We start from the raw sequence: 16,490 nt of genomic DNA, 5'->3' as shown, positions 1-16,490 counted from the left end.
GGGCTCCAGAGAGCAGCCAGTATAAACCAATATAATGAGGTGGATGAGTAGTTCTCAGCACAGCCTGATTTTAAGAGGTGGGGCAACATTTTCCCAGAGTCGCTTACTTTCTTTACCTCTACTCAGGCAGATAACATCCTGGGGATTTGTGGCCAGAGGATGTGTGGTTCTGCGAACACATTTAATATCCAAGGCTGTCAGGTCTGTTTTGGCCCTTCTGTTTGTCAACGGAGCACATAGTAGCAGCTTATCCCCCATGTCAAGTGCGTGATGGAAGCACTGGGGCCTGGGGAATGCTGAGAAAAGTATGGCCACTTTCCACCTAGAAATTCCACTTAAGAAGAAAAAAAACCAACCTAAGCAGATCTAGACTTTTGGGCAGATCCGGAAACAGAATTTTGGCCGGTGTTGGGCTGCTGGGGAAGGAAGACAAAGTGGAGGGAGAACTGGTGAGTCTGAAATTAATCAAAACCCGGCAGGGGACAAAGCAAGGGAGGCTGTCGCCCTCCTAAGTCTCAGGGAGACACGTCAGCTTGAGCTCCGGGCAATTTTGGCCTGGCAGTCTCCCGGCCCGGGCAGGAACGGCGGGTGTCTGAAGACGGGCTCTAGGGCCCAGCGGCCGGGCGCCACGGCGGGGGTGGAGTGTAGGGTTATAGTGACGAGCCCGGGCGACCCTCCCCGGCCCGCGCGCGGGGAGCGGGGAGCGCGGACGGCGGCGGGAGCGCGCGAGAAGCTTTAGGACCCAGCAGCGGTTGTCGGGTTTGGGGCTGGAGGTGAAGCCCTGTGTGAATGGGGTTGATTGTCCGGCGCCACTTCCCCGCGCTGCCCCAGGCCATGTCCAGCGCGCTGCCCGGCGGCCGCCTTCCCCAGCCGAGGGACTGAACTAGCCATGATCGCCTCATGTGGAGGGCAAAGTTGCGCCGGGGAACTTGTGAGCCTACGGTGAAAGGTAACCAGCCCCCACTCGAGGTGCCGGGAGGGCGTCTCCGAGTCTCCCACGCGAAGAACCCAGTCGCCCCGGGCTCCCCCGGCCCCTGCTGCTCACGGAAGGGGGCAGCTTCTGGGGGCCCGGGGCTGAGATCCCAGATTGATGTTTTTAAACGGGTTCCCTTGCCCGCTCCAGGTCCAGTTGCCTGCGGGCCGGGCCTCAGCGCCTTGCCGCCCAGCGACCCACGTTGACTGAAGTTGTGGCCCCGGGGTTTGGGCCCCGGGGTGCTCCGCGCCCGACGCGGGGCTGGCCTTTCTGGAGGGGCGCAGCCATATGGCCAGACACTCCGAGGCGCGCCCGCGCCCGCGCGCGGGTCTCGCGGCAAGGGAGGGGACGGAAGGGGGTGTCTGGTGCCGCTTTCCCCGGCGCGAGACAAAGGCGCGCGCACTGGCCCGCCCGACGGGCTCTGGCGCTCTGGACTGGACCCTTTCTGCCCGCCGGCCAGACCCGGCTCTGGCGGGTGGGGGCGACGAAAGGGTCGCACCCCAGCCCCAGACGCTCGGATCGCGTTAGCCGCTGCTCCTTCTTTGTTCTCTCCCCAGACAAGTTTCTTTGACGAACTGGAGAGTTACATCCAGCACCCGCTTGCCTGTTAGGGCTGCCTTTACAATAATCTGCTTTCAGGAGGAAAAAAATTTAAACTTTCCAAATGGAACTGTTTTTTCTTGGAATGTGACATTTGTGGCAAGAGGGAGAGTGGTACGTCGGCCGATGACAGCCGAGCGGAGCGGGGGCCCAGTGCCGGGACAGGGACCGAGCGTGCCCCATAGGCGGCCGGGCTGGAGGACGCGGCGGCAGAGCAGACGAGCCCTGGCGCGCACCTCTAGGGCCTCCGCCACCTGGACTACGCTTGCGGCGACGTGTCCAAGTTTCCCCCCTCAGAGCCCCAGGCCGAGAATTCCGGGTATCTGCGCAGAGCTCCCGCGCCTCGCCCACCCTACTCTTCCTATCTTTATTGATGACTAGGAAGACTTTCCTTTTCCATTTTTGTTCGAAGATTTTTGCCTTTTTGGCTTCGGTGTTGATTTCCTGTCTCCGCGTGGCAAATACCTTTTGGCCGGGCTAGCCTGTGGATCACCTGTACTGGGGTTTCAGAGGTGGGCCCTGAGCGTGCGGCCTCTTGAGACGATGCGGTTTGGACCCAACATTTTGTCCCCGTGGTCCCTCAGCTCCCTTTCTCTGTGAGGCCTTGGTTGCCCATTTTCTTCTCCTGAGGCATGTTATGAGAATTGAGTTTTTGTACTGCTTATAGAAGGCCTTGGTGGTGGTAGGGTACGTGGTCTCGAGAGCCATTTGTGATACCTCGAAGATGCTTTCGGCTAACCAAAACAGTAACGTGCTAACCTGCTCACCATAAACGAATTAAACCAGAATAGAGGGATATTAATAGCTACAGTTCCAGAAAATTTCATTCCTTTTCGGGAAGCAAAAAGTCAGGGCTTGAAATATTAAACAATCATGGCTCCCTGCTTCCAAAACTGGCCTATGGGTCACTGCCAAACTGGCTAAGATTTCCCCTGGCTGCCTACCACTCCTGGGCCCGGGCAGCTGTGGAAGTCAGACCCAGGTTAACGATTAAGGAGCTCTCTAGATTGCAAGATCTTAAAGAATCTAGAGCAACTGACATTTACTTCCTAGTAAGGTGCTCTGAGCCTTATAGTGTATTTACTTTGAAGGCTGTTTATGAGAATAATGTGGGAACAGTAGTTTAATATACTTTGAACTGTTAGTAAAGGGTGGAAAAGCACTGATTTGACTAGAATGAAGGAAAACACCGATTCGACCAGAATGAAAAGGGTAGGATATACAGTAGAAGGCTTTATACAGGCTCTACTTTTCCTTATGATGGTGGTGGGGGTTGGGGGGAGGGATGAGAATGCTTAGTTCTTGGAGTGCACTTTTGTTTTTCTGTGATGCATTTTTCAAGATAAATAAGGAAATCTTTGTAAACCTGTAGGTGGATAGGAGAGAAGGTGCTGTACCTGTAACTCCCCTTTCCCTCCCCCTTCTTTTTAAAATGCAGGGAAGTCTTGGTCTTTCAGGTTCTTTGCAGATGATGGAGGATGTAGCATAGGAATGTTCCAAAGGGCATGTGGAGATCAAAGCATTTAAAAATACATGTTTTCACAGAGGCTAATGGAGGATTTTCAGTTTAAATGAGATTTTAAAGTGCTGTCGTTAAGAAAAACACATGAATGCAGAAATGTGAGTGATTTTATGGGAAGGCACTCTGCTGATCAGACTTGAGAGTGTCTGCCCTGGTCCAGTTAGTCTAGAGGCTGTTGTGGGTAGAGCTCAGCTTTTCTGATGTCTACCCCTGTGGAAAAGTGTGGACCCAGGGCCTAGGGAAAAGATGGCTGAACTAATTGAAATGAGCAGTCTGCCTGGTGGGAGTTCTGTTGAAAGGTAGAGCCTCTAGGTATCAGTGCTGCATTTCTTCATCATAATTTGTGAAAATGTTTTGAAAATGGTAAAACAAAGATTTTTGAAAAAAATAATGACATGAAATGGGAATTGCTAGTGAAAATTGTAAAAGTTTGATTTTTCAGGCCAATAAATTAAAAAGAAATAACTTTGTAAGATCTGCTAATATTTCTGATGTATAAAATTCCCCCAAAGTAACCTTTTTTCTTTTCTTTTCTTTTTGGTGGGGGAGGGGTCGGTGTGTGGCTATCTGCATTTAAAATGCATAAGGAAGCTCAGGTCAGAAAATTCTGCAGTGTTTTGAATAATTTTTCTCCTATTTTTCATTAATTTTGGCAGGTTCTTATGACTCAGAATTTAGTAGGTAATAAAATCCTCGAAAAGCAAGGGGTAGCGTGGAGGTCAAGTAAAGGGAGATATTTGATTACAAGGTTTGTTGGAAATAGTCTGAGGTTGTTGTGGTTTTATGTTTTGTTTTGTTTTTTTTTGTTTGCCTAGTGATTTTTTTAAAGTTAATTTTGTTGGCTTGGCTTTGTTTTGTCTTGGAGGAGAGGTACAATGTAAATCTTGGCCATTGTGGGTAGGGCAGTCCTCTACTTTTGCTGGAAGGAAGCCACTCCTGCTCTTGGTTTATGTGTTGGCCCCAAGCTGAGTTCTCCTTTAACTTGTGAGGCCCTTGGCTCTGCCCTCATGGCCAGGCCTTGTGTAACCTTAGGGTATATTCATTTTGGACACTCAGGACAGGACTCCTGGACTCCTAAAGGGGCTCACACATCAGGCATTTTCCCCCCATCTTTTAGGAGAGAGTAGGATAGTAGCTCTTAAGGTGTTGGAAATGTATCCCTGTTAAGATACTGAAGAATTAGATTTAAGTTTTCAAAAACTGTCGTCCTACAGTGTGTGTTTAAACCTGTGTTTGAGACCTCACTGGCCACTATTGCAGCTATATACCTCTATTTTTTCATTTTGTTTTTAAGTAAAATGTCTGCTGTTTACTTTTTTTTAACTTTTCGTTTTGAAATGATCATAGCTTCATAGGAAGTTGCAAAAATAGTAGGGAGGTCCTGTGTACCCTTCACCCAGTTTCCCCCATTGGTAACATCTTACATAACCATAGTACAATAGCAGAACCAGGAAATTGACATTGGTACAATCCACAGAGCATATTCAGATTTCACCAGTTTTACATGCACATGTAAAATTTGTATTTCTATGTGTATACTTCTATGCATTTTTTCATGTGTAGATTCATGTAACCACTACCACAATCAAGGTACAGACTATTTTATTACCCCAATGATCTCCCTTATGCTACACCTCTATAGTTGCACTGGCCCTCTTCTCCCCATCCTCACCCTGTTGCTAAATGCTTAGCAACCACTACTCCTGTTCACCATGTCTGTAATTTTATCATTTTGAGAATGTTACATAAATACAATCATGTAGTATGTGAGCTTTTGAGATTGGCTTTTCACTCAGCATAATGCCATGGAGATCCATCCAAATTTTTGCGTCTTTCAATAGTTTGTTTCTTTTCATTGCTGAGTAGTATTCCATGATATGGATGTACTATGGTTTGTTTAACCATTCACCTATGGGTTTTTTCCAGTTCATGACTATTACACATAAAGTTTTTATGAACATTTATATATAGGTGTTTTTGTGAACATAAGTTTTCATTTCTCTGGTGTAAATGCCCATGATTGTGATGGCTGGATTGTATGGTGTGTGTTTAGTTTTTTAAGAAATTGCCAAACTTTTCCAGAGTGGCTGCACCATTCCTATTAGCAGTGTATGAGAGATCCAGTTTCTCTGCATCCTCACTAGCATTTGATGTTGTCACTATTTTTTATTTTAGTTGTCCTAATAGGTGTTCTAATAGGTGTTCTAATCTTATCATGGTTTTAATTTGCATTACCCTAATGGCTGATTATGTTGAATGTCTGTCTTTTTTATGTGCTTATTTGCTATCCGTATATCCTCTTTGGTGAAATAACTGTTCATGCTTTTTGCCCATTCCATAACTGGATTATTTATTTTACTGTAGAGCTTTAAGGGTTCTTTACATATTCTAGATACAAGTCCTTAGTCAGATTTGTGGCTTGCACATATATTTTCCCAAGTATGTATGTAGCATGTCTTTTTATGTCCTTACCAAGGTCTTTTGCAGATAAAAAGTTTTTGATTTTGATTAAGTCCAGTTCATAGATTCCTTTTTTCTTTAAGGATGGTGCATTTGGTGTCACATCTAAGAACATTTTGCCTAGACCCATGTCTCAGACATTTTCTGCTGTGTTCTCTTCTAAAAGTTTTATAGTTTTACATTTTATTTTTAAGTTATAGTTCACTTTTGTCTGTCTTAAGAGTCTGTATGTCTTGCTGGTGATCTTATAAACCATCTATTAGGTCTCAAATATGCACAGATGGACTATCAGGTGTAGTTCCCACTCTGAAGTGCTCACAGATTAGGGGTGTGGCATGTGGACATTACCATGTGTTACTACTATGATGGGGACACATGTGATGTACTGTGGGAGCTCTGAGCAGAGAGGAGAGAGGGCTCGCTTTGGTCCAGGCGGTCAGGGAGGGCTTCCCTGGGCATGCTGCCCAACCATGGTGGGAATAAAATTGGTCTGCTTTTGATCCAGTTTTTAGATTTTTATTGCCATGAATTCTTTAGAGTGTGTTACTCTGATTCTTGAGCACATGCTGATTGAGTTGGCATAAACTGAGTGGTTGAGGACCTTTTTGAACAGTACATGGCATGATAGCTTAAAAGAAGGTGAAAACACAGTACTTAAAACTCAGTAACATAAACAGTATGAATGAAGTTGAATAGATGAAGAGTTATGTATATGTTAAAATGAAAAAGGAGAGGTAGTATTTTGGATTGAGAACAGGTGTATCCTGGCCCTGCCGCCTCTTTGCTGTGTGACCTTGGAATTGTACATGCTGAAGCCTCATGAGTAAAATGGGAAAAATAATAGTTCTTCCCTCATGGAGCTGCATGAGGGCAAAGTGAAGCAATGCGCACAATGCTGGGCACGTTGAAAGCATTCAATAAATGCCTGCTACCATTATTATTATTAAAACAGCAGAGAGGCAAAACACTTTATAATGATATGTAAATTCGCATGTATCCCTCTTCTTTGAGAACTTGGAACCCCGGTTCTTACTCATGGAAATGTTCCTTTTCACGGTTGGGAGCGCTGTGTCATGTACCAAATACTACTTAGTGAATGAGACAGAAGCTAGGATGCTCTATTCACAATCTATTACTATCTATAAAATAAACCTTTCTTTGCATCTATAAAAGTATGATTTCTGATGAAAGAATGATTTCCTCTGTGCCCTTGAGCACAGGAGGTGGGAGGAGGTGGGTCTGCGTTCAGGAGGCTAGTTCAGAGTTTACGGTGCTTGGTACTGTAGGTGCAGTAAGTCAGGGCTGATGTCACCAGGCCGTGTGTCAAATTTCATAACTGGCAGCTCTGTTTCCTTCTTGATGACCGAGTTGTTTACTTCTCAGAGGAAATTAATTGGGTCTTAGATGTACAATTCCAGGACAGTTGTTCTCAAATGTGATTGAGCATCAGAATACCCCAGAGGGCTTATTGAAACACGGATTGCTGGGCCGCACTCCTAGAGTTTCTGTTTCCTTGGTTGATTGAAGATAGGGCCTAAGACTTTGCATTTCTAACACATTTCCAAGCAATGCTGATGCTGCTGGTCCTGGAAACACATGTTAAGAATGACCATTTTAAAACATAGCCCCTTTAAATTGGGCCTGGGCTGAGATGCTTACCCTTTGGAATGGAGTTTGTTCATCTATAAGTAATTGAGTTTGAAATAGATCGATTTCTAAGGTTATTAGTTGATATAGCTATATTTCTTCCTCTAACCACTCTTCTTTTGTGCCTCACTTTCCTGACCATGATTTTTTCTTCTATCATTTGTCTCTCACTCCTTGGAAGACATGCCACGACTGGGTATATGGCTACCATATTGCCTTGGTAAATCACTTAGGCTGTATAAAATAAGTGTATTTACTAAATATTTATCTTCTAAGGTTATTGTGTGGCTTAAATGACATAGTGAATGTGAAAGAGCTTCATAAGAAGTGAAATTTTGTGTAAAATAGTTTTCTTAAAATTATTTTCTGCATCATCAGTATCTTTATGGAGCAGTGTCTCTGACTGATGGTAAGTTTCATTGCTACTTAGGGGACTTGGTAACGATTGCATAGACATATGCAGGGACGAAGGACGTACTCAGGGACGTCATGAAGAAGGTTCCTGCAGTGGATGGATGGTTAAGCTAGGGTCTCTGAGGGCCTTCCAAATGGAAATGTTTTGGAGGCTCATTGATAAATAGTTGTAGTAAGGACCAAAGGAGAGCCCAGTGCTGGAAAATTGCTTGAGCACATGTTGAAATATTAGAGATTCAGCTTCCTCAGAGTAGAGAAATGTAACTCTGTGACTTTTTTTTCTAGCAGTTTAGGACAGATGTGATCTGGCCTACATCTATTTGTTTAAAGTTCTAGACGTACACTGTCCATAGTAACCACTAGTCACTTGTAGCTATTTGAATTAATGAAAATTGAACGAAATGAAAAATTCAGGACCTCAATCACACTAGCCACAGTTCAAGTGCTTAATAGCCATTTCCATCATTGCAGCAATTTCTGTTGAGGAGTGTTGTTCTATAGTGAGATTGGCTCTGTTGTCTGATGGCAACACCACTGGGCTTCAGATGATAAGACAGGGACACATTTTTGAATGAAATGTACCACATCTCCCGTGGAGGGCTGGTATGAACTGATTGGGAGTGCTCTATTCACTTGAACCCCATTTTACCACTTCTGTTTTTGGAGGCTCATTCCATTTGAAAGCTGGGTCAGTGTGGCAACTGAGTTATGCTGGCGGCAAAGCTTACCAGGCCATTATCAGGAGATGTCTGCTGTTTCTAGGGATGTTCCATTCATGGGCTTCTTCCAGGGATCTGGTCCTTGAGAGAAGCAAATAGAAATGCTTGGGTGGAATTAGCACGGAAAGGTCCTCCTGAAGAGGACCATCAAAGGTCATCCTGAACATCTCTACCTTGGATTTGTTCCACTGTTGAACCAACCTTTGTCAATGAGAGGCAGGCAGCTGGCCCTAGTTCATCTCTCCAGTGTTTGGACATGCTCAGATACCATTCCACACTTCGTCATCCTAACTATTGTCTCCTTTGAAAGTGTTCTGTAAACTGTAATAAGGTTCATTTCCTTGCCCACCCTACGTCCAGTCAGTCTTCAGGTCCTGCAGTTGACCTCCAAAATACTTCTTTCATACTTTCCCTTCCTTTGCATGTCTCTACAGCTAAACCAGTTTAAGGGCTAATTACCTGTTTCCTGGACTATTGTGATAGCCACTCACATAACAGGTCTTCCTACTTCTGTTTTCTTGCACCTATTCTGACCTACTCTGTCCTTCCTTCTTTCCCTGCTTCCTCCCACCTTTCCTCCATCCTTCTCAGAATAGGCCCAGCAAGACAGGGATGATAGATATCTTGTCTTCCAAGCTTGCTTTGCTTTCTCTTTGTGAGGTAGGGCTCTGCACATGCCCTGTGGCCACGTGCCAGGGAGGAAGGAGGCATCTCGCATTCAGCTGCTGCTTCTCAGCTGTGAGGGCTGCTCTGGGTGGTATGACCCAGGAATGTGACCCCTGAAAGCAGGTGTGAAGCAGGCCTTTTCCTTTCTGACACGGGCTGTGTTCTGGAGGGCTTTGAGAACCACGTGTTTTGTGAGCAAGCCTCCTCTATCTACGGGTCTTAGGAAAAGTAGAGAATATGAAATCCTCTGGTAAGGCCCTGTTTCCTGAGGGACTGGCTCCTAAATATCACTGCAGTTATAGGTTGAGTGCTCATCCTGGTGATGTGGGAAAGGTTGGAAGATAGAAGAAGGGCAGACAAAGAGATTAGGAAATGTGCTTTTTATGGAAATTAGTGGATGCAGCACTCAGTGCATATCATTAAATTCATTGCAGAAAAACACATGTAAAACCAATCTAGCTTCTTGAAAAGAGAAATGGTCTAATGGTCTTTTTATCTAAAAGAGTCTAAGAAAATGCCTTCTGAAATCACAGTAAGCTTCAATTAGGACACCTGGGAAAGTAATTTTAAAAGCATCACAAAACCATTTATACAAACATTGAAGATAATGGCGGTGTCAGGTTTGTTTAAACTAGTAGGTTTATTAAAGGACATAATCCTGTCAGGCTTATCTTCCCGTGGTATTGACTGGCCTGGCAGATCAAAAATGAGTGGTAAGTGGCATAAAAATGGTGAATAAATTTACCTTAGCTGACTTTTAGAGTTGATCCTGTATGATATTCATCAAAAAACTTAATAATAGAGTCTAAAAAGTCTACTTTGAGATACATATTAGCTTAACCCTGAGTTTGAGGCATTACATTTCCCCAAATTCTAACATTTCTTAGTTTCAAATTTCTCCAAAATAAATTCCAGGAGTTTGGGGAAAAAATTGAAATAAAGACAAATATTTATATTTTAATGACATTTATTAAGTGACTAAAATCACTTTATTAGTTTAGGAACAAAAAATGGGTTATGTGTAATTGTTTGTTCATAAAATAAAATACTGAATTTCTTGTATTAAACTTGGTAATTTATTTAGGCAGTAGTCACGATTATGCTAATTGAATTTACTTTGAATATTTTCAGTTTCTCTTATAGAAGAGACATTAGGGAGCATGACATTTCTTATTTTGGACAGAATATAAATTAGGCAGAAATTTGGATACAGAATCACTCACTCCTCCTTAAATATCTGTTGAGTGAATAACTCTGGTTTGTACAAATCAATACTGAGGTGGAGAATTTGATGGGGTTACAATAAAAGGATATATAGTTCATCCATCTGATATTTGAGGGTCTGTCATGTGCCAGGAACTGGGCTAGGTATGGGGTATATATCCTTTGCTCCCCATAGAATTCATATTCTATAAAAGGAATATAATGTATTAAGATGTTAGAATACAAAAGACAAATGAACTGGGTTCATTCTGCTCTAAGAAGAGAAGAGAGGATTCATAACTGTCTTTCAAGTATTTATTTTATTTTCACTTTGAAATGAGCTTAAATTGCAGATATCATGACTTCTAGAAGCTTAGAAGAGTTCTCTGCTGGGGAGGGTGGCTAAATACAGATTGGGAGGATATGGAAGGCAAAGAGGCAACCAAGGAATTAATAGAAGTGTGGGGTATCTTACTAGAAATCCGTTTAAATTGAGAAAGTATGATGTAATGTCCTGCCCGATGGTGGGAAGAGGACCCTAATAGGCTAATTGTGATGTGCCCTTTGGATATCTTTTTTTGATTTCAGTAATTATCTATGGAACTTAATGGTTAAGACTCCAGAGCTGGAAACCTGTATTCACACCCAAACTGTGCCACTCACTAGCTTTATAATCTTGGCTAAATTACTTAACCTCTCTGTCAAGTAGAATTTCCTCATGTGATATGTAGGGATCTTAATTACACCTACCTCAAAAAATTGTTAGGAGAATTATATGCTAGGTATAAGAACAATATCTGACACATTGGAAGAGTTAAGTGTTAGTTATCATGGTTGTTACAGTTACTATTGCAACATTTTATTATGCTTATAGATTCTGTGGGTCTGGACTTCAGGTAAGGCACTGTAGGATGCCCTGTCTCTGCTCCATCATTCCTGGGACTCCTGGGGCAAGAAGGCTGAGAGCGCATGAGTGGTTTGTGACTGGATTCACATGTCTGGCACCTGGGCTGGGATGACTTGAAGGCTAGGCCTGCAGACCAGAGTGTCAACAAGTTGCCTTTCCACATGGCTTGGCTTCTTTATAGGATCGGGCTAGTTAGAATCTTATATGGTGGCTTAGGGCTCCAGGTGTGAGTATTCCAGGAAATTGGATGGAAACTGCATTGCCTTTTATGATTTAATTTTGGAAGTCACATAGGGTTACTCCTCTATTTTCTCTTGGCCAAGTGGACTTATAAGCCTGCCTAAATTCAAGGATGTGGACCCACCTTTCTACAGGTGTGTCAAAGAATTTGCAGACATGTCTTAAACTGCTACAGTCATCATCATTATCATGTTATCATTAGATAAAATATGAAAAACGTAGCCCACAGTAAGCCTTTAACTATTTGGATTACCTGGAAACTGCATTATTCTGAAGATGTGAATTTCTGTATAGCTGAAGGCAAATATTTTTGGTGGTGGTTTTTCTGTAAGATTGATCCCCTCCCCACTACTTCACCTCCTGCCTTATGTAACATTTTCTTGATGGTTCAGATAATTATTATGAACATCAGTAATATGATGTGTTGTTTGAATCAGGAGTGGGGAGACATATAGATAATACAAATATGCAAGATAGCTTTCTTCCTAGAAGATGCTTTGCTTTCCATAGTCAAGATTATGATTCCAAAATAGACAGTAACTGAAGGTACAAAATGATGATAGAATTAGTATAAAATGCATTTATGTGCTCTATAAGCAAGAGGTAATGGGTAATACACTTGAAAGCCCTATTTTCATGACTTTTTTTTCCCTTTAAGACATTGTACTGTGAGACCCCTGGGCACTTGTCAGGTAGAACTTGATCAACACCCACAGAATAAGACAGAATCTCCAGGAATGTTATATTATGTTCTGGCCACATTGATATAGACATTTTTTCCAAATAATTATTGTAAATCTATTTTGAGACCCTTGACTTGGAAAAATTATCCAGTTATCTGTTGCATAGGGTACTAAAGAAAATGTTACACATTATATACCTTGAAGTGAGGTTGGCCTTTTTTTAAAAAAAATTTATCGTTTAATTGGCTAGGCCATTAAAAGACTCGCCATTTTGAGGATGAAAATAGGCTTTAAATTGCCACATATGTTATGATCCTGAAGGAATAGACTTTTCTGCATTTTTGGTAGTAAAGAGTTTTTTCTATGTTGTCAGTGAAAGGAACAGCACTGCAAAGAAGAGACTTGAAGTTCATGTTTTGATCTCTGTCCTATTATATCAGAGATGAAATGAAAGAAAAATTATGGAACAAAGGTGCTAGGGAGAGGAAAATTCTTTTCCTCTTATTTGTAATGCTCAGTACAGAGGACAAATCCGTCACCCCCTTCCTCAGTAACTACCCTATTGTCACTGTCTCTGAAGATGAAGCCTCTTAGGCAGCTGACAGGTATTCAGGCTAGTCTGGTTTCTGATACCTTCTCCAGGGCCACTTAGCCCTTGACTTGCATGCCAGGGTGGCCAGGTAAGGAGACTTTGAAGAACCTTTTGACGATACCATGTAGCCTTTTATTTTGTTCTTTGATGGAACTGGACATTTTAAGCTTATTTTCTGAGTAATGGTGTATTTTAGGTCTTCCCTCATCCCAAATTCTTGGAAAGTTGAAAATGTAATTTTAGCATAGTTTGTTAGCTGAGTAGTCTGACCTAAACAAAACTCTAAAAGCTTTCATCTCTTATCTGCCTGAGCATCTTGCTGCTGTTCTATTTTAAAGAGCTCACTGATTTAATCATCTCTTGAAAGTGAACTTTACGGGGGTGATTCCTGTTATCTTTTCCCGTCTTCATTAACAGAAACTAAAATTTACTGAGCACTTCCTATGTGCTTGGAACACTGTTAATAGCCCTTTCTGTTGTCTCAATTAATCTTCATAACAGCCCTATGTAGTAGGCCCTATTATTATTATCACTTAATAAGGCAATGGGTACCAAGAAATTAAACCATTTGCTCACGTTCACATAGCTCATCAACAGCAGAGCCAGGATTCTTAAATTGTTTAGAAAGCAGATTTGCCAAACAAAAACAGAAAGTATGGCATGTCCTTTCTTTCTGCTTAGTGGATATTTTCTTCTCTATCTTTTTTTGTTCTTTAAATCTTTCTAATAGTGTGGTCTTTTGGCTTGACAACATCATTCTCTTTCCCCTTCAGTCATCATGTCTTAACATCCTTCCCTTTGTCCAGGATCAACTGACTCCCTGTTGGGCAAGTTATTGCAATTTCTTTTCTCCTCACCTAAAACTAATCTCATGGAGCCTTTTTTTTTCCTTAGTGAAATAATCATTGTTGACTTATATTCCCCTCTATAAGAATTCCTCAAGGACCCGAAGGTGCATTCTTGTGCAGGTGTTTTCTGGGTGGGCATCTAGCTCTCTCCAGGTGCATTTTCTTTAACCAACAGGGGTCCATTCGCTTGACTAATAGAGTTCAAGCAGTGCTTTATATCAAAGGGCCTCTGTATGTCTTCAGGTTTCACTGACTTCCAGGGGCCATGGCCATCTTCCTTTGCCTGGGCAGGGAGATAACTCATTCTCAGTTACAATTGATTGTCAGCATTTTCATCTTAAAATTATCCATGACTTTTACATCTTTTGGACTTTCCCCATGGGGGAGGCTGTGTCATTTAGAACAATGTTTCTCAAAGTGTGTTCTGTGGAACCCTATGGGAGGAGGTCTCTGAGACCTAAAAACTGTCTTCATAATAAGCCGGGCACGGTGGCTCACGCCTGTAATCCCAGCACTTTGGGAGGCCGAGATGGTGGATCACGAGGTCAGGAGATTGAGACCATCCTGGCCAACATGGTGAAACCCCGTCTCTACTAAAAATACAAAAATTAGCTGGGTGTGGTGGTGCATGCCTGTAATCCCAGCTACTCGGGAGACTGAGGCAGGAGAATTGCTTGAACCTGGGAGGCAGAGGTTGCAGTGAGCCGAGATTGTGCCACTGCACTCCAGCCTAGTGACATAGCGAGACTCCATCTCAAAAAGAAAAAAAAAAAAAAAAGAAAAAAACTATCTTCATAATAATACTAAGACATACCCTCACCATGAATCAAGACAGTGGTAGTAGTCAGTCAATTAGTCACATACTCAGAAATACAAAAAAGCCCATTTCCACTTAGGAACGTTCTAGTTGAGGCAGTACAGATGATTATATTAAATCTCAAACCTTGAGTGTGTCTTTTTAACATCCTGTGTGATGAAATGGGAAGATACATAAAGTGCTTCTGCTGCAAACTGAAAATACTCCTTGTGTGATGGAATTGTGATGTAAATATGAAACTAGATGCTTTTCTTATGGAATCCATATTTACTTGAAAGAACAACTGACAAACTGTGGTTATTCTGGCTTGGGCATTTAGTAGATATTTTCTCCAAAATAAATAAAGGGAACTTGTCACTTCAAGAAAAACTACTATTTGCTGATTTGATAAAACTCAAGGTTTCAAGTGAAAATTGAATTTTGGAATTTTTGGAAACTTGTATCTGCCACTGTGAACTGGACAACTTCCCAAAATGTAAGACTTTTCTGATGATTGAGATCCATGGTATATTAACAAATGGGATTTTGTTGATATTATATACTTGAAATGTTTCAATGTATGGAAGATCTCTGTAATTCATTGAACCATTGTTTTCCAGATGACCACATATGATGTTATACGCATATGTAAAAAATAACAACTCCCTTCAAAGTGAAAGACAGGCCAATAGATTTTAATGTAATACAGTACAGAGGAGTATCCGTGAAAAGACCACTGTCAGGGTTTCATATTTTATGTTGCAATTGCCTTTAAGAAAATGCCAGTTGTTGAGTTTTGGTGTGGTTTCACAGAATAGTCACAATTATCTGAAGAGGCTATTAAAATACGCTTTCTTTTGCCAACTATGTATTTGTATGAGGACAAATATTCTTCATTTACTTCAATCAAAAATTATATAACAACAGATTCAAAGCAGAAGCAGATACAAGAATCCAGCTGTCTTATATTAAGCTAGATACTAAAGCAATTTGCAAAATTATAAAAAAAATTCTCACTTTGTTTTAAAACTTTTTTTTCGTAAAACTATTTATGTAACATATCATGGGTTTATTATTGATATTTTTACATGAATTAACATATGCTTTCTAAGCATTAGTTTCAAATGCATTAAATATTGATTTAGCTCACATTAACAATAATTCATTGGGTCTTCAATAATTTTTAGAGTGTGAAAGGATCCTAAAACCAAAAAGTTTGAACACTGTTGCTACAGTGGCAAAAGCCATAGACTGTAGAGCCAGGCTAGTTGGGCTTGAATCATGGTTTTATTCTTTACTGATGGTATGGCACTAGTCAAGTTACTCTCAGTGCTTTAGTGTCCTCATCTGAGCAGTGGGGATAATCATCATATAGTTGTTATGGGGATTGAGTGAGTTAATACGAATTGTTCACAACAGAACAATGCCCTCCACATAGAAAATTCCCAGCAGTATTTGGTTACGTCCATTTGCCTGTCGTTGATTTGTCCCCAGAAAATTTTATTTTCCAGCATGTTTCCCTCTTAGTCTCCCTATCAGCATGATGGCTGATGATAAATTAGGGGTTACTACACTGGGCTTTGTAGTGAACTCCATGAAATTGTACACGAAATTTATGTGTGTACAACCTTCTAGACCTAGGGAGAAGCTCTGTTGCTTTGGACAGATTTTTTAAGGGGTATCATAAGCCAAAACAAAAAGGTCAGAGAGGAGAAAGAGGTAGGTATAGCCCCAAGCACAGTTCTAGATCCTGTGTGTGTGCTTTGAGATGAACGTGGGCACTGGTATCCCAGCTCACCACTCCACACTTCCTTGAGCCTGTTATTTCTGCACTGTTAGGCAGTTTTCTGCTTTATGGGTTTGTCTCTCTTGATAGACTTTCAGATTTGGGTCTTATATCTAGCACTGTCTTGCCCATGGCAGATGCTCAATGTCATATATCTTTGTGGAATGAATGACTGAATGGACAAATGAATGAGTGAATAATTCTGCCTTTTGCTGCCAACGACCCATGATCCTTTGTAACTCCTACTATCACATGTATCTGGTTTTTTTTTTTTTTTTTTCCTGTAAATGCTTTGGAGCAGTCAAAATTGAGTTTGCCTCTTAGCCTTATGGCTATGAGCCCTGTCACTCAGGGCCTGTCATTCCTGTTTTTGTGTAGTGCAAAGGAGAAAAAGAAACCTAATTCTCAGGAATATGGGGATTATCTGAGATAAT

At 41.8% G+C, this 16,490-nt stretch overlaps 1 protein-coding gene across 4 annotated transcripts in view; it reads left to right on the top strand.

Moving 5' to 3' along the window:
* AMOTL1 (angiomotin like 1) overlaps positions 1-16,490 on the top strand; it is a 142,330-nt gene that overhangs the window by 27,360 nt on the left and 98,480 nt on the right. The window contains exon 1 of one of the 4 annotated variants that reach the window (XM_030794525.1): positions 649-949. The exons of 2 other annotated variants lie outside the window; for them this stretch is intronic. In XM_030794525.1, coding sequence (XP_030650385.1) covers positions 901-949 — 49 coding nt within the window. In that variant the 5' untranslated portion in view covers positions 649-900. Of the gene's footprint in view, positions 1-648; positions 950-16,490 lie in introns of those variants that run through there. One more of the 4 variants, XM_030794528.1, reaches the window with a different exon arrangement.

Source organism: Nomascus leucogenys, chromosome 15 (assembly GCF_006542625.1).
Source record: "Nomascus leucogenys isolate Asia chromosome 15, Asia_NLE_v1, whole genome shotgun sequence".
NCBI lineage: Eukaryota > Metazoa > Chordata > Mammalia > Primates > Hylobatidae > Nomascus > Nomascus leucogenys.
Note: the sequence above shows the minus strand (reverse complement) of the source record. Positions and strands in the feature narration are given on the sequence as shown.